Raw genomic sequence first — 25,606 nt, 5'->3', positions numbered from 1 at the left:
CATGGCCATATGGACAGCCTTCCACAGCATCTTTTCAGGACCATGACATTTCAAAGCCAGTAGTCGGAAGAGGAGGAAGTGGGATAGTTTCTCAATTCCCACCTTACAGCAGATACGCTCTTCATGTTCTCCGTAACATTCCTCTGGGCAGCATCTTTCCCTGGTGCACATGGCAGTACCAAGCACTGTAGAAGCTGAAAAGTCTCTGAGAGTTATCTTGGGAACACTTGTGTGATGCCAAGCCCACAGACTTTCATTTGGAAGAAGGAGAGGAGTCCTCCTAGACCTCAAGGAAACATGGCTTAAAAGGACTCATGCCATACTGACCCAGAGCGAGGAGCTCTCTCAACAGACATGAAGAACCACCTAGGTGCGTTGACTGCTTACTATAAAGTCGTTGCCAGATTTAACAGTCATGACCTCAAAGCTAGAACAGTAAAATGGAAAATTAATTCCAGTAGCTACAAAAGCCAGTGGAAGCTCTCCTGAAGAGCTCACTAAAGGATTCAAGGCTCAAAGGGCTGGGAAAAATGAAACAAGGTATATATTGAGAAGCTGCAGCAAGAAGACGGAGAAAAAAGTAAAAAAACCTTGAAAAGAAAGGATGGGCAATACTGTGAAATCCACATCCTTGTTAAAACTTGTGAGAGTCACAAGGAGAGGAACCAAAACCTCGTGTTAGAAGAAAAAAAAAAATGAGTAAGACTTCATCCAGACTTGAAGAGAGACTTCAAAGCAAAAAAAAGAAAAACTGACTCTCAAGATGGAATTTTTAGCTTTCCAGTTCCAAGTCTAAGGTGATCTAAAGAAAGAGCTATGTGCGTCTGCATGCTTTCCTTTAGAAAAGGAGAGAAGGACAAACAACACAAAAGCAGCACAATACATGGATCAAACTTTTTGTGAGTTTGCTGTGGTGCACCATGAACATGCGCAGATAAACATCTAAAGAAGAAATTAATTCCTTCACATTTGTAAATATTTTTTTTTAAACTAAAATAACTAACTTCGCATCACTGAATCTAAATGACATTTCGGAGGACCTGAAAATAAGCACTGCCAACTATGATTTAATCTGCAACCTAATGTAATGTTTCACTAAGGACTGCACTACTTCTTGTGGCATTTTTTGTTGGTTTTGATACAAGAGTTGTAGTTTTAAGTTGGTACAAAATCACCAATTTAAATCCTAACATGTTACCAAAGCCTACCTGGTGATCTGATGTTATTTTCTGCAAAAATCTACTGAAATATTTCCTATATATTTTTCATTTCCAGTTTATATCTCCAGTTTGGTCCTATACCTTTAGTTTTGGAATTTTAGGTATGTCTTACTAAAATTAATATAGTTTTCCTTGCAACTCTGTAGGTGTACAGTAGCACAGGCACAATTTAAGGGACATTTGGTATTCAGAACACTATGAAAAGGTGACAACATATTGCATTTGATAGAAATCAGCAAGTCAGTTACTGAATTCTGTTTGCTTCCTACTTGAAGTAGAAAAAACTTCAACCAAACAGTTTTTAATTTATTTTCGTATCGCTGATCAGAATTTTTGAACTTTTTCTAATAGCAACAAGTAAGAATACTGACATACTGGAAATACAGTGTCAAAACATCAAAAAATCCCACATCAAACTAGCATGCGTTTTATGCCAAGTGCATTCCTCAGCAATCGTGCAAAACAGCCCAAAAACGTTTAATCTTAAGAGAAAGTAGTACTTACCAATAAAATTTCAATGGTACCAAGAATGTACATCGCTCCTGCAAAGGTTGTACCCAAGTAGAAACAAAGTCCCACTGCTCCACCAAACTCTGGCCCTAAAGATCTTGAAATCATGTAGTAAGAGCCTCCAGCTGTGAATTTAACCAAAAAAAAAAAGACTCCAGCCCTTCAGATTAAGGATAGCAGAACAACAATTTGAATCATTCACTCAACATAGTCAGGACAACTACTGCATGTGTCTCCACAGAGATGTTCACACCAATTAGGCACTTAGAATGTACATTTCAAAGTCACTATCCCCAGGCGCGTTTTCTGGGGAACGGAAAGTAAACACCAAGGAAAAAAAGAGGAAAAAATGCACAAGCCAAACAATATGAAAGTAAATGAAGAGATGGATATACCAGTATAAACAGATGTGAATCAATCTTTAGCTTCTAACCTCGGGCTGTTCCCAATGAAACAATAAGCTTCCAGAATAATTTGTTTATGATATAGGGAGAAAACAGAATTTGTCTGACTAATATGCACTTTTTCTTTTCTCTACATGAAACCATTCCCACTCTCACTACAGGCATTTTTTTCAGTACCATTTCGAAGTGGTAGATAGGGATTGCTTTTTCTTGTCTGCTCTGCCCCTGAATTTTTCAGTTCTGCTCACTCATACTTCCCACATACATGCATCATCTTTCTTTAAGCCATGAGCTACTCTTCCTCTCCGTTTCCACTGCACCATTTTCCTTTCAATGAGGCTCTAAGTTTCAAGCTCTTTATCTAGACTTCCTCCCAACCTCCTCAAAGCATGCTCCACTCTGGTTCCCTTTCCATCTTCTCTTAAATTCATGATGTTTGTCCCGCTCTGGACAACTGAGGAAGGAAGAAGTGGTAGACAAAGGAAGTGCTTTGTTTTAAACAAACGTACACCAGCCTGGTATAAAATTAGTCCACAAATAAGAAACACTTCTAATCAGAGGCAGAATCTGAAAATGTTTTTCAATATGAACAAATGAGAAAGTAGCAATAACATTTGTGATGCATCACTAATCCTTTTACTAAACATAATGCTGTTGCATATAACAGTGAGAGACAAGATCCTGCTGCTCAGGTCTCCTTCAATCCTAGGTTTCTATCTGTGCTTTCATCTTCCTCCATATATTCCAGCAGAAGTAGCATTTCTCTAAGAAACTGGCACCACTAAAAACAAAAGTCACAAAAACTGAAAACAAAGTCCTATCTAGTGTAAGAACCGCCAACTTCAAAGATTTAAGTGACACTCAGACATAAAGCAAAACTTTTACAATAAACTTTAAAAATAAGAGGAAAAAAGAGCAGAAGGTTTTATTTGTATGGACACTGATTAGAAAAACTGCATTTCTTTATAAAAAGATAAGTATTTTAAAGAAAATTTTCTAATGTATTTGTATTTCATATATGGTACTTCTCCATGAAATGCAATTATTCTACACCCTGCACAAGCTGTAGCATTTACTTTTGCCCAACAACTTACACATCAGTTCTGGAGCCCCTTATTAAGCTGGAGAAGCTCTGCAAGTGAGGAATTATTTTAACTTCATTAAGTAAACTGTCCAGAGTTCATAATGCCTGAACACTGATATTATCAACTAACACGTTGATAAACTGAAAAGGATAAGAGCTTCAAAGGCTGATTTTGCATCTAAAAAATCAGCTTCATAATTGAAAAAGGAACAAGTTCATCTATTTATCTGGGAAATGTAAGGAAATGAGCATAATCTAAAGTGCTTAGATAGAAAAAGATTTCTGCCAGCAGACTGGCTGTTATTCTTGCAGAAAACATAACTAGCCCCAGTGTTCAGAAGTGGAGTCTAGGCCAGTTGAGGAGGAAGCAGCCTTATTTGTACATTTGTAAAGAAACCTGCTCTGCACGAAGACAAGTTGCCATTAGTTCAAATCATAACCCCGTATCTCTCATTCAAACAGAACCAAAGAATTTATGACACAGATGTGTGACAGTTCGTAGTTCCCAGAAGGTCCAGTTAAAAGATTGCACCTCACCTTAAAAAGTCATTTATAAGACAGTTACAAGAAAATACGCACTTGACAAAAGCATTACTTCTGATATCTCACACTACAGTAATTTCTTATTCCAGCTTTAAACTTCCATCACTTGAGCATTCACCATTTAAGAGAAAATTCTTCATTACCTGGGACTACACCATTTGTTGCTATTGCACTCATTGAAATCGCAGTTAACATAGTCTGTGGAAAGATAAAACAGAGGAAATTTAAAATACTGAGAGTTTTTTGAAAGATGAGGCAAGACAGTGATCCAATGAAACTAGGATTTTTTTATTATTATTGTTTTTTAAATGAGATGTTACAGCAACCAAAAACAATCATATCTTTGGTTAGGGATATCCATGTAAATGGAGTACTAAGCTTTTCAGTAAAAGATTCAGTTAATTTAAATGTTTGAGACAGTCTTTAAAAAGAACTAGAAGAACAGAGACCACTGAATATACTTAAAATAAGGTGTTCATTAGTCCCATTAAATATAGGAACAGACTGAATAAGTATCATTGTTACGACAATATCGTCTACTATTGGTCTCACATTCCAAAATACTAAATTTAAAAATGTAATGCTGTGGATTGATTTATATTTCAGTTTGTTCTGAAGCTGTGAAAAGCAGAACAATTGTATGATTTCAGTGACATCTGCGTATTTGCTAAAAGCTGATTTAATACAAATCCATGGAATACTTGAAACAAAAGTTGCTGTGATCAACTCCAAAGAAACGCCATGCAGACTAGAACGACACGTGACAGTCAGTGCACACACACACACGTGTCTCAATTGCACTGATGCTTAACCACTACGGAGAAATCTTTCTCTGCTACTCATCTATTAGCAGGCAGCAGCACTTTTGTAACAGAGGATTTGGCCAAAGGTAAAGAAAAAGGTTAACTTACACAAGCACAACACATGAACACGATGATGAAAGACTCAAGAATCCCAGCTGTTCCCACGATCCATGTCAAACGTAGGAAAAGGATGACTCCCAAGATGTTTTGCAAGCATGGCAGGTACACACCGATAAAAGTGCCCATACGTGGAACCTGGAAACGAAGTCAGAACATAAATTCTTTTGCACTGAACAATTTAAGACCATAAAGGCTTTCTTCCACACTTATCACAAAAATGCTCCACGAACAAACGCCAAGTGAAACTGAACGTTAGCTTCAGAGTCTCCAGCTTCACAAATATTCATAGGCTATTTATGCAGAAAGATTGCTGATAAGACAGAAAACTATTTGTGATAGCAAACCCTCTTGTTCCACAAGAATTAGGATGAAGTCTTGATAAGGGTAGGATGCCGCTTTATCCGTTGATTACAAAGCTTTACAAACTTTCTTGTGAAATACCAGTTAGACTACTGTTGAAGAGAAGTTAACTGTCACAATCAAAATACCAAACACATTCTGCAAACAGTTGATCGCTAATTGCCCTGCAGCTGGCCCACAAAGTGATATTCAACAATAAGTGCTTCCAATTTTTTAAAAAAGACAGACAAGGTATTATGACACGGCCAGAAGAAACACAGAGCTGAGAATGAATTGTTTTTGCAAAAGTTGGAAAACCTGCTACAACGGAGTGTATTTGTTTGTACTTTTTATTTGCCAGTGATCACCACAGGTCAAGACACACAAAAAAGTATTCGGGCTTCGTCACTCAACTTCCAGCCTTCCACACCTATGGAGAAATCAGGCCTTGAAATACTCAGCTTAGAAGAAATAGTTATAAATACAGCAGCTCTTCTTAAATGATAACCCAGGCTGTGAATAAAGGCAATCAATTTCAACAAATAAGTAAGCATTGGTGCTTTAGAAGGTAAAAAAATTAAGCCAAAAATTAAGTTTCCAAGTACTTTTAAGGAACCATGGAGATGCCGTGTAGACCATAATCTTTTATTTTTGGTATCTTGGGCAATATTCGTGTGCGACATCAATGCTACTGCCTCGACTGCGCCATTAAAAACACTACGCTGCCAGGCTACTAAACCATCACGTAATTTCAGACATGGAACTAAAAAAAAAAAGGACACACGCATAGAAACCATGTTTTAAAGGTCACCAGATGGTGGTCAAACAAGATTAAGCGCAAGTGAGGACACAGTGTTCATTTGGCTGCTCAGTTCCAGAGGGACTAACTGTGCTGCACTAAAAAACCAGCCTCTGCACAGCAGCTGTACAGAGAACAGGGATCACTCCAAGGAAAACGTGAGCTGATCAGTGCTGGTTTTCTTCTTGTCTGAAGATACAGCTTGAGACATGAGAAACAAATACAGAACAGGCACGGTGGGACCAAATTCAACACCCCACACAAACAAGCATAGGATAAGCAAAAAACTAAACCAAGCAGCTGGACTTTATTCCTCACCCTTGCCCATTGTCCTGGTATCAGCCTCCTATACTGGTCAAGTCCTAATGCAATCAGTTCTACTCCAAATATTCAGTACCATGCCATAAATGTCTCTCCACTCAAACGAGCTCCAGTTCTAATCTTACTTCAAGCACCTTTTCATATTTGTCTCTTCTGCTTTGTGTTCATTTCCTTTTATTCGTTCTAAGCTTCTCCTCCTTTACCCATAACTCAGCGTACAAAACTCACGTATCCTTTCTCCTACACAAAGACAAGTGACTCTCAGCAGCCTGCTTTTCTCAGGATTTTCCCTAAATTTCTTAAGTTCCAGTCACCACACCCAACCAGTTCCAGCTCAGCATCCCTCCTTGCCTGGGAGTTTTTGTACTCTGTCAGGTCACATGCTTTTGATCCAGCTTTCTCCTTCTGAACCAGCTCTCTGCTCACAGAGGGACCAGTCCAACACCTCACTGCAGACTCCGACTGCTGCACGCATTCCATTTCTGCGCAGGCCTAGCCAGGTACTTTGGGTATCCAGTACAAAACCCTTGCAGGATTCAGTTTCTGTCATCTAGCAAGTGTGTTTAGGGACGTGCCAAACAGAGCCTTTGCCTTTCCCTTCCCCTGCCTCCCAATAAATATCATATTTTTGAGGTACATGACAAAAACGTTTCCTTGCAACGTGTCCATTAAGTTTTAAAAATACTTACTGCAACACACACAGAGAGTCACTCAGAAAAAAAGGATACCATGTTAACAAGAGCAAATGTGCTTATAGATTTGAGACTTGTTTCACCTCAAGTTTTCCTTAAATTTCAACTGTAGACAAAAACCAACCCAGTTAAAATGCTTATTAATAAACCACTCAAGAAAACATATCATGCAGTATCGTGTCTTCAGTAGAGGTAGACAAAAGGTACTGATGCTCATAGAAGGAAAAAGAAAAGAAAGGAAGGTTTCTGGTTTAAGTACAGCATTGCAAATGTCACCCCTGTTTTACGCATCCACATCTTTTCTTTTTAGGTTGAAAAACCTAAAAGCTCCTCTCTCTGGCTAGCTTTGTCTCAATAGCTTATCAGAAGTTTAAATACCTTGACTTCCTTTCGCTTGCTGTCTTCATCTGCTTCATGTTCCACCACACCTTGAGTCAGATTAGTGTAGTTTGCTAGTTTATTAAGAAGAGATGACACCATGGGATTACTATCCATTTCTTCCTGTTGGGATTTGAAGAATATTGCATTTATTAAATAGTGCTTTTTTTAAAAAAAGTCGTGACTTTATGACACTACTTCAAACACACACTCTACAGGTCAGCCCCGAGTCCCTCAAATCCAAAGGCTGGCGTGACAAGACACCAGTCAGTTTTCAATCAACAAGAGTTTTAAATCTTTCTAGAAGTTTACCACTACATGGCTATCGCAATATTTGTTTACACTATCTTACAAGGTGCAGCTTGCAGAGCCAGAACATAAGAGAAATCTAGAGAAGGGCCATTGCCAATTATAAAAGCCTGTTCCTATCACAATACAGTTTTTAGGGGATGGTACCAGCAGGGTCAAGTCACTAGGGTGTTTTTCCAACATCTTGCTCGTGTCTAGAGAGCAGCCTCAAACAACACTCCCAAGCAGCAAGATGCTTAAGGACCACTCTCAAGCCTACTGTTGAAGGCTCACATATTTTATCTCAAACCATGGACACCACTTCCAGAGTATTCATTTCTTGAAAATACAGGCACATATGCATATCATATGTAATTACACATACGTAATATTACTTGACACAGAAGTCAGCCTGTCTTTCTTTAGCCAAATATCTGCTACAAAACAAAAAACATGCTAAAGCAAATAATAAAAGCCAAGAAAAGTACATACAATAAAAGGATTCGAAGAAAATCCAAACTAAAGAATTCAATCAAGTATGCAAGATCAAATATTGGAAGGAAGACAAGAGATCAGGAGTACAAACAAAGACAAGAACTGAGGCATCTCTGCCTGAGGCATTAGGTCATGATAATCACGGTTATAAGAGTCAGACTTCTTTGTAACGGTTTACACAAATTCTTGCACAAGTCAGCCGAAAAAATGAGAACATAACTGGAGGAAACGTACTATGAAACATATATACTACCAAAAAAGATTCACCACTACAACAGTCATGGTGATAAAGTCACTGGAAGGCTTCCAAGGCGACACTATGACAGCATGGTCTATAATCCCAGATATGTAAGAGACAGTCATCGTTATACCATCAGCTGAGGATTTAGTGTCAGCCACCATTCCGAATAACAGGCAAGCATATATTCAAAGGAGATTAGGGACAAAGAGCAGCTACAGACAATTTATCAACACTGAGGAATACGACAGCTAACTGGAACAACAGGAAGTTTTGGACATTGCTTTACAGAACAGAGCTCGAAGGAGAGAAATGCAGCCGCAAAACTCCACTACCACAGTTTCTGTCAAAAAACAGTAAAAAATTCCATATGTGAGAACGAAACGATTACGGACCAACATCACTTTGATCCTTAGCACAATCTTCTTTAAGACTTAGTGAAAAAAATAGTAAAAATACATTATTTGGGTGATGCAGAAAGAGAGAACTGAAAGATGGCATCCTCTGTGCAGAAATATTTGAAAGGAAGAAGGAGTGTAAAGAAGACAACAAGAAAACAGTGGGTTGAAGGCAACAGCAAGATGGCTGAGCAAACAACGTTGGAAGGACCTTGTTCATTGTTAACAGCAAGCATCAAAGCAAGACCAGTTGATGCTGTTAGAGCAGAACAACTTTTCATTGAAAAAGTGGCACTTAAATGTACCATCTCAATATACTTTTCCTTTAAATGACGGCAATAATTCCGTCAACTAAAGAGGTATTAATCATGCTGTGGTATGCTGGACACTAACTGGACAGTATAACCAAGTCATGGCCTATCCCAGTGTGTTTTAGAGTTTGGCTGCTTTGAGAGAAGTCTGTATTTCCCCTGTTCAACACAACATATTCACTAATCCTTTTAAAACGGGATACTGCTTTGTTGAAACCACTAGATTTAACTTTCTGCAGCTTTCTCTAACAACAACTTCTAGATCCTAGGCCAAAAGTTTTAAACACAAGGAGGCTTATTTTGTATCTTCACATCAAGGCATATCAGAATTTGCTGCTCTTGCCTATACAGATAAACTAAAATATAGAAAGAAAAAGAAAAATATCTTGGCACTTGAATTACATCATTCAAATCCACTGAGATGGAACTAAACTACTGAAGAGTTATTAAAATTTATTTCCTCCCCCCCTAAATTTCAAGAGAGAAACAAAACAGGGGTTTGCTAGTTTTCATCTTACTACCAGAGCCTCAAAGGCGATACATGTTTTTGGGGTATTTAACTTACCTCAAACAGAGCCATATTCTTTCCTTCATACATGTTTCCTCTGTCCATCTCTGCACTGTTAATAAATGGACTATTTTCCCTGGCAGTTCCATCCCCTGGTGGGAAAGTGCAACAATTAGAAACAAAAGGAAAAAAATAAAGAGACAAGATATGCCATAAAAGGAATAGTCACAAGATGCTAGTTTAAGAACTGGTTCTAGATAACACCGGAGGTGGCTGCCAAACACTTTGTCCCAGACTCAACGTCCACATTTAAGGAATTTAAGTTTAACAGTCTAATCTTCGTACAGTGTTCTGCCTCTTAACTATTACTTACTATTCTTTAATACATATACTGATCTCTCCCGTCCCCCATCTTTCCAGTTTACTTAAAAGCAGTTGATGACAGAATATCACATAAAACTTCTGGATAACAAAAAAACCCACAACCATGCAACCCACCTTTTTATTACTTTACTGACTCCTTCAAAAAAACTCCAGTAGCTGAGGCAGGAATTCATGAAAAAACAATGTAAAAGGAATTATTTTGTAAAGGTTGCGAGGACTCCTGCGTGAGATGCTGTATTTATTCATTCCTTACTGAAACATCAGTCTCATGCAGCTCCCCTGACCCGCTCCAGTACGCCTCTCAAAACACAGCATCACTCTCGCTGCCCTCCAGCCCACGAAATACAACAGCTATTTCACGTCGATACTGTCACGACATTGGCCACAGCTTCGCCCATCCGCGCTTCTGCCCTTCTACTCACGAGTTACAGCAATAGCACCTACACAGTCTCTGCACTGCAGAATTGAGGAACAGCTGGAGAACCAGTTGTACTCTTTTCCCTGCATCCTCCGCTCTTTCCCCCTCCAGGACACTTCTCCCCACATGAGGTCCCAGAACAAAGCTCTTGCAAACACGGGCACCAGTCTCAGCAGGAGGTATTATCTTGAGTGTAATAAAGACAGAAGTAAATCTCAGTCCCTCGAACAGATGAGTGACTACAACCCTGACAAATTTCCTACCCCTCTCCATCACTCCCTTGTCCAACAGACTCTCCATATATACTCTCTCAGTACACTTACCATGAGACAGAAGCTGCGTACTATTGTAAGAGACTCAGAAGATAGCTGTTGTCCATTACGGCTCTAGAATTAATTCCACCATCCAGAGGAGAACTGGGTATGAATCCATCCACAACTACTGTTCTTACCCAATGCATGTCCATATCCTCCAGCTATCATTTTTTCTGTTTCTCTGCAGTTTATAACTGGCCCCCCATTGCTTCAAGTCCTACAGCCTGCCTAGGTCCCCCTCCTCCAACAACACTTAATCCGAGACCAGTAGAAGGACACAAAAGAATCTCCCCCACAGACCGGCCCCTCCAGATGTTTCACAGTGCATGGAACATGCCAGTTTGGAACAAGATTGTCTGAGAAGTTGGCATTTACCCTTTAATCGTTCCATCACGCTTACAGAAAGGTTTGGTTAGCTTTTCCACAGACAACAAGCAGCAGCCCTGTCCCCAAGCAAATACATGCTGATTCCCCTCATCATATTGCTTAAGCATCCAAACACTAAAAACTTCTTAGTTAAGACATTGTATTTTCTTCCTAAGATTTTTGGAACATATGTTTTCTTTTAGCTTTATTCCTTAAAACAGCCACATTATTTTTGCTAACGTTTTTACACGCAAGTTTTTACAAAGTATTCATTAAAAGGCACATTCCAAAGTTAAAATAAAAATAAGGTTGCTTGATATTTGTCTTGCCAAGACCATACTTCTACTGACTTTCCCACCTAGTGACAGCTGGTAGCTGTATTTGTCAAATGCACCTAACAGAACTTAAATGGACAACATACAGAACTTAAGCTTCCGATTCTTTAAGTCTTTTTTTCAGTGTTTCCAACCATTATTCTATTTGAAAGCTTTCTAATGCCAGTCTTCAAAATAGCCTCTCGCTATCAGACTTTTTATCAAGTATTGTGTTTCTTTAATATGGTTGTCTCTCTTCCTATTTTATGAATGCTTGATACAGCATTTTTATAGTATTTGACATGATCAGCATGATATTTTGGCTCTATCTGAAAGAGGATCAATGCTGAAAGAGACGACAAAAATGTACTGACAAGGACTCCCTCATCTGCAGTTTGTTGGCTAATCCTAGAATTCCGAACGCCTTTGACTTTTTCAGCATTGCTGTCAACAAAATCATATCGCCTGCACATTAAAAAAAATACGTTTGAGTGTATGCTTATTAAATATGCTTTGAAATACAGTTAGTCTTACACAGACGTAACTGAAATTGAGATGTATTACACCATCCAGTAGAAAGAATTCGTTTTAGGACCTCAACACGCAGTCAACAGCTATGGGGAGGTTAACGAAACAAGCTACTATCCCAATCTTGGGCTCATCCCTTCTTCAAAACAAGGGATTCATTAGAAAACCAAGACTAAAAAAAAGAGACAGGATTTACACTTTTCACAAATGCTGTAAAATATCACCTCTGGTGCAAAAGGTGGAATGGAGCAAATGGGAAAAGTTCCTTCCACTGAGGTAACATAGAATGCAGAAACAATTTTATTCCACTAGTAAGTCTCAAGCCATCCACAGCTTTACATTTTAACCCCATTCCTGTGAATTCCGCAAGGAAGCTTAAAGATAAACAAGTCATAGAATCATTTAGATTGGAAAAGACCCTTAAGAGGAGAGTCCAACCATTAATCTAACACTGCCATGTCCACCACTTAACCATGTCTCTTAAGCACCACACCTACAAATCTTTTACCTACCTCCAGGGATGGTGACTCAACCACTCTTCCCAGCAGCCTGTTCCAATGCTTGCCAAGCAAATCACCTTTCCCTCAGGCTTCTTTGAAATTGCATCAACTCAAACTCCTGGGTGTGCAGGCGAGTTAAACGTACAATAAAAACGCTAACTTCCAATGTGGTTTTAGACATTCCTCTAAGCTGCATGTCTTCCGGAATTCAGTTAGAGCGCTCCAAAAATCTATACTTACTGTTGCTTGATTTCTGAAAGTAATTCAAGTTATGAGGCAAAAATCTTACGTCTAGACTAGATTAGTAGTCTGTTGGAGCCAGTATTTCATCTTGGGCCACTCCTGGTATTAAAAGATCCATAAGAAACGTAAAATAAAACAAACAGAAAGTCTTCTATGGGCTTGATTACGGTATAATGTTTCCTCTGTCTTATGACACACAAAAAACCAATCACCTCTTGATGTGACGCTCCATTCCACCCAACATAAGGTGACCAAAGCCTAAACTCTAGAAATTAATGTTTCCCCTCCTCAAATATGTACTTTTAAAATAATTATTACTACTATTTTTAATCTGCTATGGAAAGTTCACATACCATAGCACAACTCTGTGCTTACTGATGGATCAGTAGACAAACTAAAGCCATAACTAACATACCTTTCCTAGAAGCCTGTCTAGTATTTTCTGTGTTGATGTAACACGCAAAAATTCCTACCCTTGATTTCTACAGATACTCAAGCACTGTGATGGATGTAGCTGTATTTACACGGAGATTAGCTGCAACAAATTACATTCTCTTCTACATGAGTTATAGAGTTGCAAGCAGAAAAGGTAGGAGACATATCTCAAGTTTGGGAGGTAATATTCAGTGTTCATGCAGGTGATCCCAATACGCACTCCCACAAACCAAAGCCCCCAAACTGCAGTGTAACCCATACCAGTCACCACAAACCATCCCAGAGTTGTGCTAGCCTCAAGTTCTGAGCCGCCAATGCCATCGGATGATTTCTCATGAACATCGCCACACACCAAACAAAACTTACATCATCAACACGTCTGTGTATCACAAATCAAAGTGCTAATCATAGAGGCGAAAGACAGCACTTTGTTCCAGTTCATATTCCTCAGATGTTTCAGAGCCATGATCCTCACAAACATTGACAGGTAGAATATTTTAAGGTACGGTACCAGTTTGCAACCAAAGAGGTGGTCCTCTCATTCCCCTCTCACCCATTTGCATCCCTGTGTCACACTGCTCCTCACACCAACAGAACTATTTATTAGAAATGCAACAGTGGTGTGTGCTTAATGCTGAGTTGGGAGAGAGTGGTTTTGGGTTTTATCTTGCTGCTCCTTTTAATCCAGGTGAGTTTGTGTTCGCTGCACAAGTGCTTGTGCTGTCGCCAGAGACACCACCAGCGTAGGAATGAGCAATGAGTGTAAGCAAAACCACTTTCTTCCCATTGATGCCAACATTACTAAATCCCAGAACTACAGTGGTTGGGTTTTGCCTCCTTTCCCACCCACCCCTGGCAATTAAAAGAGGCAGAGTATGAAAAAAAAAAATGTTTTACAGGTGTCTTGTCTTAGGGAAGAGCAGGGTCTGGGGTAGGAGAAGCAAATGATCACTTAAGTGACCCTAAATTTGCACTAGGATGCTCGTTCAAGAGATTAAGGACAAAAATATTAGACCACCTAATCTCATTTCCTGTCTTTCCACAGGTTGCAGAATTTCATTGCTGCACTAGGCTCTATAACTTCAAAACAATCCATACTGAGATCTGACCAGTGTATCTCTTGATGTTTTCAGAGCTGAAATAAAAACAAAAAAGCCTATCGATTTACCTTTAAAAAGATTAAGGGTTTTTTTTTTTAATTACTGGAAAAATCTCAAACAAGTTGTTCCTTATTTCTATTTAAATTTGGCTCTTTTCAAGCTTCTAGCTATAAGATCCTAGTAAACCTAGTACACCTTCCAAATTTAACCACTCACACTTAGTACTCCACCTGTGAAGGTAACTATACTTACCAAATCATCAAGTTTCCTTTTGAAAAACTGAAACAGTTAAGTTCATAAAACATTTTCCTAATTTCACATCATTTTTGTGGCAAAATTCCCTCCGGTTGAAGTTATGAAAAAGAAAAATTTGGAACTTTAAAAATCAAATACAGCCTTCTAACATGAGTCTAGATCATGCTATTTACAGCAGTATAATCACCACCTCTCTACCCCACGGATCAGGCTAGCCCTCTTTATCACAGCATTAAACCAAGCTCATGCCATTCTATTCCAGTCTGACCCCTAAATCCTTTCAAGATTCACTGCTTGCCCCACACTATGCCTATTAGAATTGTTCATATTCACAAAACGTTCCTATTTGCCTCTGTATTTGAACACCTTTTGTCCAAAAAAGTAAGTGTCTACATGTCCTGTCATGCTGTAAGAGTTTAACACCAATCTGAAAAACAAAAGCAGCTTCTTTTTATATGGTGCTCAAAGAAGTGAGAGACATCTAAAACTTTTGAACCACGTAGCCTCAAATACGATAGCTTGGCTAAGATAAGGGGTGTAGCTGTTCTCTAAACAAGTACATGTATAGAACTAAAAAGTTTTGCTTTCCACTAGAAATTTCTAACTTGACACGCTGCTGTTTCAAGCTGAGCACAGTTGAAGAATAATACTTCATAGAAAAGTCTTAACCTTTCCTAGTTTCCCAAACAGCACTCAATCACAGCTCATGTACCTTGAAATGAGTTCTGGTTAGCCCAACACAGATGAAAAACCAGTTTTTAATAAAGACTACAGCAACGTTTTCATTAAGTTAATATTTGGTCACATTAAGAACAAATCGCTACAAACTGCAAATATGAAGATAAGATCCTGTTTGCACAAGGGTAAACAAGCATTTGCTGTTAATGTAAATAAACTTTTTAAGACAAAAATTCATAAAGTTTCCGAGTCACTAAAATTGACTACAGAAGCATCACATCCAAGAAAGCTGCCTGTGGCAAAAACTGTAAGTCTGTCTCCTCTATCATGCATATTTACTTTCTGTATGTCCAAATTTTTGATTAGCAGGCAACTAAAGAGGTCTCAGTTTTAAAAACTTAATTTCTTACCACTCCTAACCCAAAAGTACACAGAAGTATTCTTCAGAGCTCTGACAAACCCAAGTTTTCAGAAGCCACTACCTTGCTTTAATTCGAATTACGAAACAGCATCAATAACCTTGTTTGAACACATCTTGCCTCTAAATTTTTTACACCAGACGGGTTTAAGAATTCAGTGCAATCTACTTCCAAGTTGCAAGATACCATGTTTTTTAGTAAATAAATGTCTAAATATATTTACTGTATTACTAATTTTGTGCATTCATTTATTTCCCAATGACTAGCACAATTTACGCAAGTTATCTTGAAGAGCAGAACGAGGCGTACTTAAACTCCTTGTAAACCCCTTTACATAATGGAGGATTCTAAATACTACATCCATCACTTTCCCTTATCACTAAACTCTAGTTTTCCTTCACTCAGGCTACTATCATCATCACGCACAGGCTGCTGCTACTGAAAAACACACTGCAAAAGCTCTTTATAAACTCTTTACAATATAGCTGGAAGTACAGAGCCCGTTATATCTGTAAGAGCCAGTAGAATCACAGCATTGTCTTTTGAAGAGACTCACTTGGATTTGGCCCGCTTTCTTCATAATCTTGTTCGCTCATGACTGAGGAAAATCAAGTCATTCCCCTCTGCTGATTCTTCATGTATCAAGAATCGAAAACAGGAAACTGACAGTTGCTTCCTCCCAGCTTTGTGTAAGACCTCAAATCCTGTTTCTTACTAGTATTGGATTAATCCCGCAACAAGTCATTAAGGCTTCACGCGGTGCGAAGCATGCCCATGACACAGCCAAACTACACAACCGCCATGGAACTCCGTGAAGAGAATTAAGCTGGAGGATTTCCGTCAGCAATAAACACCATGCTTAGCGAAACGGGCAGGATCAAGTTACTAAAACATCCCACATCTTCACTTGACAATACGGACATTTAAAGTCAAATAAATTCACTTTAAAATACTTCCACTAAGTAGATCAGTATATATTAGCAATAAGTAGTATTAACCTATGCCAAAAATCCATCTGCTATTAAAAAAGCCAATTTTAGGCATCAAGTACATGTTAGCAGATCTTAAGCCAGTTAGCCATAAGTACAGTTGCTAAACATTGATTTTATGCAGAAAGAGTGTGCGTAATTTTACTTAAGATGTAACAGATAAAAACATTTAAAATATAATTCCAGTAGCTTTGCAAGCACTGCTTAAAAAAAGAAGTATTTTGAAGTTATAAAGGGGTTCTCTTTAAGACTGGCTGCATGATTTGTTTATTCTCTTTCAAATAAGATATCTCACTGTTTTTTAGTCTGTGCATTAATTGATTTCACACGTTCTATATCGGCCTTAAACAACTTCACAGAAACGGTTTCAGTTCCATTAAAAGGATGTTATGGCTTGGAACAGAGTAGTTCCTGTGGTCAAATCTTTGAGTCACATCCAAAATCTACTTTTCTCTGCGATCCTAACACCTATGCCGCAAGCACGGTCCACCGTGGAAAGGCTGAAAGGGTTGAAGGCCCCTTTCCAAGCCCATTTCCCAAAGTTCCTCCTTCCTAGGATCAGCTCTGGTGCTTTCTAGGCCCCTAAAAGAGCTGCTTTAACTCCCTGATGCTCCAAAAAGCCTATCCCTCCTGGACCTCCCCGTTTTGTGGCCTGTTTTTATTTTTTGTGCCAGCAACTGCTTCTTATTCCTCACTAGCAAAATAAAGCTGCTTGTGTAAGTCCTCAGCAGACGTTCCACAAAGCAAGAAAGGCCAGTAGAGGATAGAGACAGGACCGGTCATAAATCAATCGCAGCAAGTTACTGGGGTGTTTATCTTTACTTAAGGTAAGGGTTAAGATTAAGTTCCTATCAGGATAGTTCTACAGGTAACAAAGCAAAGTTGTGACATATTTTCCAGGAAGTTCTCAACTTTCCTTTCTGAAGCTAGAATAAAAATACACAGGCTTCCCATTCTTGGAGATTAGGATTAATCTGCTAAAAGGTTTTATTCTCTTCAAAAAGTAAGCTTCTAGGAAGATGCTTTTAATTTCAAAAGGTTTCAAACTTGTGTGGCCCTTGTCAGAAGGCAAGAAACAGAACAAGTTTTTTCATTTATTCTTGCAGAAAGAGAGGATTTTTTTTTCCAGAAGACACACACGAGCTTAAAAAAAAAAATAAAACCATTTTTGCAAAGCAGTTACCACTCAATATCTCACCTCCCAAAGGCTCCCAGAATGATCTGCTAAACAGGCTGAATGCTGCTTATTTTTGGTTGCTACGAGTTGGCTAAAGGATACAGCTAAATGAGGTACCTAATTAAGAAGGATAGCTGCTGAAATCAGGAGGCAGGTAATAAATGCTGCCCAGTTGACAGAGACATCATTAAGCTTCCCTTGAGCTGTAATTCAAGAGCAAAGTTATCCAGGCACCAGCTTTAAGCTTGTATACTGCTAACCACTCATGAACACGTGTCTGAAGCCTACCAGCAGACCTTTAAAGATGAGCAGGTAACACTTTTGATGACTTAAAACTCAAGGATGGCAATTTTGAGGGTTGAGAAGCTGCCAAAGAAACAGATATACCTCTTGTAAAGCAAGGCCAGGGCAGCACAGTAGTGTTGCACAACCTACTGCAGCAGAACTGCATCCAAATTTGTAACTAACTGAAAATTTGCACAAGAAATCAGAGAGACTGCAGTTCTCATTGACTCCATGTGGAGGGCTGACCTTGGCTAGTTGCCAGGTGCCCACCAAGCTGCTCTATCACTCCCCCTCTTCAACAAGACGGGGAGAAAATAAGATTAAAAAAGCTCATGATTCAAGAAAAGGACAGGTAGATCACTCCACAGTTACCATCATGGGCAAAACAGACCAGACTCCGGGAAATTAAATTTATTGTTAATTAATAAGAGATAGTATAATAAGAAATAAATCTAGAAGCACCTTCCCTCCCATCCCTCCCTTCTTCCCAGGCTCAACTTCACTCCCAACTTCTCTACCTCCTCCTCCTGAGCAGAACAGGGGTCAGGGAATGGGAGTTGTAGTCAGTTCATTACATGCAGACTCTGCCACTCCCTTCTGCTCCAGCATGGGGTCCCATCCATGTGAGACAGTCCTTCATGACCTTCTCCAATATAGGGTCCTTCCTATAGGCTGCAGTTCTTCAAGTACTGCTTCAGCATGGGGCTCCTCACAGGGTCACAGGTCCTGTCAAAACCCTGCTCCAGCACAGACTCCTCTCCACAGGCAACAGTTCCTGCCAGGAGCCTGCTCCCATGTGGGCTCTCCACAGGTCACAACTTACTTCAGGCCACAGCCACCTGCTCCAGCATGGGGTCCTCCACGAGCTGCAGAGCAGATCTCTGCTCCTCGGGCTGCATCAACAACTTGCATCCCGTGGTCTTCACCACAAGAGACTGCGGAATCTCTGCCCTGGTGCCTGGAGCACCTCCTCCTCCACCTCTTTCAGACCTTGGTGTCTGCACAGTTGTTTCTCTCACATATTCTTACCCCTCTCAGCTGCTGTTGCACCGTTGTTTGTTGGTTTTGTTATTTTTTTTTTTCCCTGCTCTTTCTTACCAACATCACTAACGGGCTCAGCTTTGACCAGTAGCAGGTCTATCCTGGAGCTGGCCCATCTCGGGCCATGCAGGTGGCTTCTGGCATCTTCTCACAGAAGCCACTCCTGCAGCCTTCTTGCTACCAAAACCTTGCCACAGAAACCCAGCGCACTTCACCATGGATTTGTCTTTCATCAGAGAAGGAAAAAACATTCACAATCACTGCCGAGAGTGATGACATCATCACCACTGAATTTGTCTTTGCTGTCACCACTGTGTCAAAGGTGCAAAGAGCCAAGGAAAACACATTCCAAAGCTGAAGTACTCTTATTAGCTTGGGGTAGTGGAAGGTAAACAGAAACCTGACCGAATAAGCTACAAAATTAAAATTCTGCTAGCCACTGTCCAGACGGTTCAAAGCCATGGCATACAAATAATTGCAGTTATACAAACTATAGTGTGTGCCAGAAATGCTCCTTGTTCCACTGGAACATCAAATCAAGTAGAAATAGTATCTGATGATGCAAAAAATACCACATAAACCACAAAAGAATTGTGTAGGGGAAAAAAAAAATGGTAGGGGAATTCATTTAAACTAAGAAACACACTTTGTTAAGAGGGGAACCCTCAAACTTTAATATTTCTACTCAGATTCAGAAAATAAGTCCACTGTGATAACAATCTATAGTTTCTCAGTCTAGAGAGCAAATAAAAATAGCACTAATTGTTTCATTCCCTATGCTTTAGTATCTATTTTTACGTAAAGCAACAACATTGTTCAAAGAAGCAGGAAAACATTAATCAGGCCAGTACTGCCAAAAGGGGTGGTTGTCCATGCTGGGGTGGAACAACACTGTTCTGCAACGAGTCGATTCAAGGAAATAAAGCCTCTTAAAACAACTTTTTAAGACTGACAGACTTTTTTTCTGTCATAGCTGGTTTCCTGACGATTTGGCTCCCTAAACAGTTCACAAGTAGTAGGACTGGAGAGAATAGAAATACTTTTTTCCCCAGCAGCAGCTAGCAAGATCTGATATGCAGTAACAAACTATATCCCTTACCAAAGGCAGCCTTTACAATGCTTACCTGTGAGCTTGTAACACACTGTCATCTTATAATTTTAAGACAATAAAACATTACAAGCAAAAGTTCCGTTATGAAAAACAGTTACACCAGAACACCTATACTCACCATATTCTGATGGCTGCAAAAGTACTATCATCAAAAGAAAAATCAGTAGTAAGAGATAAAAAAATCTCAGTAATAGTATTTTCATTACAGAAGCAGAGAAATTAAAATTATGAGGGTTGATATCACTATATTGAATGCTACTTCCTCCTGGAATGTTCTACTTTAAAGCGTTTCATGACTAGAAATATTTACATTTAGCTTTTCAGCAATAAGTCCAGTAAGAGAATGTTAGCATTCCATCCCCATGAAATTATCACAACAGAGTTAAAATAATCATTTGCTCTCTATTTCAAGTAGTAAGACCCTCCCCTTCACAAAAAAAGGTGAGATCCTGGGCCGCATCCAAAGCAGCGTGGGCAGCAGGTGAAGGGAGGGGATTCTGCCCCTTCTGCTCTGCTCTCGTGAGACCCCACCTGGAATACTGTGTTCAGCTCTGGGGTCCCCAACACAAGAAGGACATGGAGCTACTGGAGCGGTTCCAGAGGAGGCCACCAAGATGATCCAAGGGCTGGAGCACCTCTGCTATGGAGACAGGCTGAGAGAGTTGGGGCTGTTCAGTCTGGAGAAGAGAAGGCTCTGGGGTGATCTTATTGCAGCCTTCCAGTACTTAAAGGGGGCCTACAGGAAAGCTGGAGAGGGACTTTTTACAAGGGCGTGTAGTGATAGGACAAGAAGCAATGGATTTAAACTGAAAGAGGGAAGATTGAGATTGGATAGGAGGAAGAAATCTTTCACTCAGAGGGTGGTGAGGCACTGGACCAGGTTGCCCAGAGAAGCTGTGGATGCCCCATCCCTGGAAGTGTTCAAGGCCAGGTTGGATGAGGCTTTGGGCAACCTGGTGTAGTGGAGGGTGTCCCTGTCCATGGCAGGGGGGTTGGAACTGGATGGTCTTGGAGGTCCCTTCCAACCCAAACCATTCCATGATTCTAACTGCAACCGTCTAAAAGAAATGTTTAAATGGTTACAAAATGCTAAGTGACCACTTACTCCACTGCGGAGTTATTTAGTTTATTCACTGCGGAGTTATTTAGTTTATTACCCTTAACTCTGTCTCCTTTACTCACCCGTTTCCCGCGGGGACACCAATAGCTACTAGAAACGCTGATATTCACAGTGACACACGTAGCTATATGGAACAGGAGAAGGATCAATCGGAGCACCTTGGCAGAGCTGGGTGTACATGGGGAGCTGACTCAGACACCCAATGCCCCTCCGAGCAAAGGAAATCCCTGTGCGTAACTTCCCTGCCTGTGAGCAAGCGTCAGGTTATGGATTTCTCTGCAACAAGAAAAACCTTTTCTGTTCCAACATTGTATTACACAATATGACATGGAGGTGGTGGGGAAGGACAACCCATGTGGCTTCTGTAAGGGGAGATGCTGCCTCACATGCCCAAAAGAGCTCTTTGAAAGAATCAACAAGCACATGGATAAAGGAAATCTGATTTATATAGTATGCCAAGAACTCCAGAAGACCTTTGATGAAGTCCTTCTCTGAACATACTAAAGGAAAGAAAGCAGCCATAGAATAAAAGAAAATATATTAGATAAGCCATAAGGTAAATACCCAAGGAAGAAAACATGGTCTACTGCCTACAACAGACTCCTGTTTCAACCAGTTACCTCTCTTCTTCAACCGGTTACTATTTCCTGACCACCCTTCCCTCGTCGTGCATCATAGACACAGGCAACGTGCTGCTTCGTGCACGTTCAAGCCAGCAGACTCCGACCCTCAACTGCATTGCTCAATCCAAGCACTAATTCCTGCTCTGCCTCCCTGCTCTTCCCAAGTGCTACAATTCAGCGGAAAAGCCACTCACCTGAGTGTTCCCCTCCTTCCCTCAACCAGAAAACACCAGGCTATGGAATTTCAGGTGATTATGGAGGAGGGACGAGCACAGAGTAATAACATCCCAGCTTACTCTGTTATCACGTATCAGATAAGAACGCGTGAAAGGGAATAAAGGCACAGAATAATTGATAAACGCCTTGCTAGTGAGATGCCAGAACTGCTTCACTGGTGCAGTAATGGGCACACAGCCTGCTTCCCTGCAAGACCACACTGGGGGCTTGGGGGGGTTGTTCAGTTGAGTTTTGTTATGGGGTTTTTTGTGTTTGTTTTTTTTTTTTTTTAAAAAAAACAACAAGGTACTAGTGCAGTCAAGGAATTCCAGAACTATTACTTGGGTTTTAAGCCAGACATTTCAATCAAAACTGATAAAATTCCAGATTCCTGAACAATTGGGACAAAATTACATGCTGAGCTATACAGGCCAAGGGTGAGCCAAAGGGGAACTTCCCATTCTCCCTCCTTTTTTCACTTCCACCTCTGCTCTCAGCTTTACCCCCCCCCCGCCCCGACCTTGATACAACTCTCACTATTCTCAGACTTTTCGCAGCACTCGCTCACCTCAACTCCAAGACAGAGGAACTGTTTTTCCCTCTGCAGGAGTTTAGCTTTCTGCCAGTTTAGCACTTTGAACCAGCCCAGTGAAGTGTCTGGTGAGCACCAAGGTCAAGTGCAGGAAAAAGAAAGGGAACCCAGGGATGTGGAGGAGGGCGGGGAACAAGATGTTTTACTCCTGAGCCTTTTTCTCAAGGCTGGAGCAGGAAGAAAAGCAAACACTCCTTCTCTGATCAAGCAGGCTTTTAGATGGGCTTATCTAGAACAGCTTTTAGCTGTACTAATATTTTAGAATTCTTTAAAGTTTTCAGAAGAACGAGTCAAGAAGAATGATTTGATTACACAGCATTAACTATTTTATGCATTACAGGTCTACATACCACACACATGCATATAATACCCAAGGCAACATTAAGTATGACATTCCCTTCCCAAACCTCTGTATTCAAGTACAGCATTCAATCTCCTAATGAAGCTGGAACTCTGACTATAACTTGTTTACAAGTCAATGTCTTCTTTTAAGTGTTTTCCTCTCTGCTCCCTAGTTTACAGGCACGTTAACAGGAAAAGTCATACATAAATTCATCTGCTCAAGCGATACAGATCCAGAACAGCAGATAATTGAAATATATTTCGCAAAAGTAACTGCTAGGGCACACGAATTCTACTTAACTGCATGAAGAATTTTTTTTTTTTTTAATCACAACCCTAAAGGTTAGAAGTAAGCCACTACAAGAGTACAAGTTCCACTCTTCCCCCTTACCTTCCCAAGATCTCCAAACATTCCAAGGTGCTTCATATACATGCACGGTCTAACAACATATCTATGCCTGTACGTATGTTCAGAATTTTGAGAAGCCATCTGACAAGAACACCACACTCCGTGCCTTTCTGACTAGCTCTTCTGCCGTAAGGCAAACGGCCCAAACAGATTCATGCCATACTGCTGTCATCCATCAGTGCAGGAAAAACTGTTGCCACAGTTTATACTATTTTGGATTTTCTTTTCCATTTAGTTTGGAAAAAAAAGCGGCAGGTGTTGAAACACTTGCTCATTGCTTGAATATACCAAAAGAAATGTGACTACATATAGTATCTATCTTCTACGGGTAGGTAGGGGTTTGGGGGGGAGAAAGCAACTCAGCTTTGCGTTGCACTGTGTCATCTTCCTAAAGAGTCTTTATGCATAAAGACATTAAAATAAGGTAAATATATGAAGTTCATCAAATCTCTGCTTTCATCTCTTTACATTCGCATCTCACACGACACAGTACCAGCCTTATCTGTGATCTATGCCACAAGAAGGAGCTGTCATTACGAGGAATCGCCTTTTACAACACCCCACCTTTTTACCTGCGACCATCTGAGAAAAAAAAAAAAAACAAACAACAAACCACAAACAATAAATGAAGAACGAGGATTGATCGTTAACAGAGTGCCCAAAACAAGGCGCAGGATCCAACCAGTTCTGGCAGCACCAGCAGTGACTCAAGCACCATACTTGGTACTTGAGCGGCACTTGGGGAGGGAACGTTAAGGGTTCTGAGTCAAAGGCACCAAGAGTTATTGCTTCCCGGGCCATGCCTTATCGCCCGGCTGAGGAAAGGCGCTCGTCCCGCTGCGGAGGGGGCTGCCCTGGCCGGAGCCTCAGCCCGCCATGCTCGGGCTCCGCTCCGCTCCCCCGGGAGGCTCCCGGGGCGATGCCCGGCGGGGGGCACGGCTCCCGGGGAGGGGACCACGGCTCCCAGCGCCGGGCACGGCGGCGAACACCGGCCCAAGCCAAGGCGCGGCGGCCGGTGCGAAAGCACACGGACGGACAGACAGACACCTGGAGCGAGCGCGGTACCACCGGCGCTGCTCCCCGCGGGCCGAGCCTCCCCTCTCACCCCCCTCCAGCGAGCCCCGACAGGAAGGAGCTCCGCGCAGAGCTGTCTCGCCCGCCCCTCGGGCTGCCAGCGGCACCGGCCGCTGCCGCTTCCCCCTTGGCAAGCGGGAGGCGACCGACCGCCTGACGCCGCCATGGGGGGCGGGCGCCGCCCCGGGCTGCCCCGCTCCGCCGCCCGGCAGCGCTTCCTCACCGCAAGGCGACGGGTTACGGAAACAAAGGGAAAGGCGCCCGCAGCCTCGCCGGGCGCCGGACCTTCTTCGCCCTCTCCCCCGGGCGCGCTGCTCCACCTGGACAGGTGGCTCCGACACCGCCCGCGGCGGCGCGGCCCCTCCGCGCTCCAGGGGCTCCCTCGCACGCAAAGCGCCGGCGCTGCCATCAGGCACTGCCCCCCCCGCTCCCCCTTCTCCTCACCGCAGCCCCGGTCCCTCTCTTCGTCTTCCTCCTCCTCCTCTTTCTCCGGCCGCTGCCCGTCCCGCTCCGCCGGCTCCCTCTCCTCGCCCTGCGCTTCCACCGGCACCACGGTGAAGCTGGTCGGCATGGCGCCCGCAGCCCCGCGTCCCGCTGGCGCCTCCTGCGCGGGCAGCGGCGGGGCGAGCGCGGCACTGCCACCGCCTCCTCCCTCACGTGAGAGCCATTTCCGAGCGCGGCGGGGGGGCGGTGGCGCGCGGCCGGGCCCCGCCCCCTCCGCGACGGCGGGAGAGGCCGGGCCGGGGGCGAGGAGGAGGAAGAAGGAGGAAGGAGGTGCTGTGACTATCTCTGATTCAGACGGACGCAACTCGCCGGCTCGGAGCCGAGGCAGGTCGGTGGGAAGGGGAGAGGAGCGCCGGGGCGTTGGCGGGGAGACGCGTCCGGCGGGGGTCGAGCTGGTGCGGATGGAGCAACAACAGCTCAGGAGGGGCTGTGGCAGTGCGGGAGCCGCCCCGGCTGGTTTCCCTGGGTTTCGGCTGTGGCTGCCGGGCGCAAAAAACCGCAACGCTGCCTCTTCTTCCCGCAGCCGTGTCCGGGGGGCACCGGCACCGGCGAGCTGCGGCTCCTCGGAGCCCTGCGGACAGCGGCCGTCTGCTCAGGGAAACCGGCGCCGGTCCCGCGGGTCGCTGCAGGGAGGAGAAAATCCACTCCGCGTGCCTAGGGACTACCGGGAGAGGAAGATGGTTGCCGGAAATCTGCGCTCCTGCACAGCAGCCGTGGG

The 25,606-nt window shown here is 42.2% G+C and overlaps 1 protein-coding gene across 4 annotated transcripts in view; it reads right to left on the bottom strand.

The window, feature by feature from the left end:
* SLC12A7 (solute carrier family 12 member 7) overlaps positions 1–24,955 on the bottom strand; it is a 61,169-nt gene extending 36,214 nt beyond the window's left edge. For 3 of the 4 annotated variants that reach the window (XM_086614226.1, XM_086614225.1, XM_086614228.1), the window contains exons 1-6: positions 24,829–24,955; positions 9,509–9,603; positions 7,214–7,336; positions 4,673–4,819; positions 3,905–3,959; positions 1,725–1,855 (exon numbers count right to left, since the gene is read on the bottom strand). In XM_086614226.1, coding sequence (XP_086470352.1) covers positions 1,725–1,855; positions 3,905–3,959; positions 4,673–4,819; positions 7,214–7,336; positions 9,509–9,603; positions 24,829–24,955 — 678 coding nt within the window. Of the gene's footprint in view, positions 1–1,724; positions 1,856–3,904; positions 3,960–4,672; positions 4,820–7,213; positions 7,337–9,508; positions 9,604–23,803; positions 23,813–24,828 lie in introns of all 4 variants that reach the window. The other variant, XM_086614227.1, reaches the window with a different exon arrangement.
* Positions 24,956–25,606: the final 651 nt, after the last annotated feature.

This window comes from Tauraco erythrolophus, chromosome 7, assembly GCF_009769465.1.
Source record: "Tauraco erythrolophus isolate bTauEry1 chromosome 7, bTauEry1.pri, whole genome shotgun sequence".
NCBI classification, from domain to species: Eukaryota; Metazoa; Chordata; class Aves; order Musophagiformes; family Musophagidae; genus Tauraco; species Tauraco erythrolophus.
This window is presented reverse-complemented; position numbering and strand designations above follow the sequence as displayed.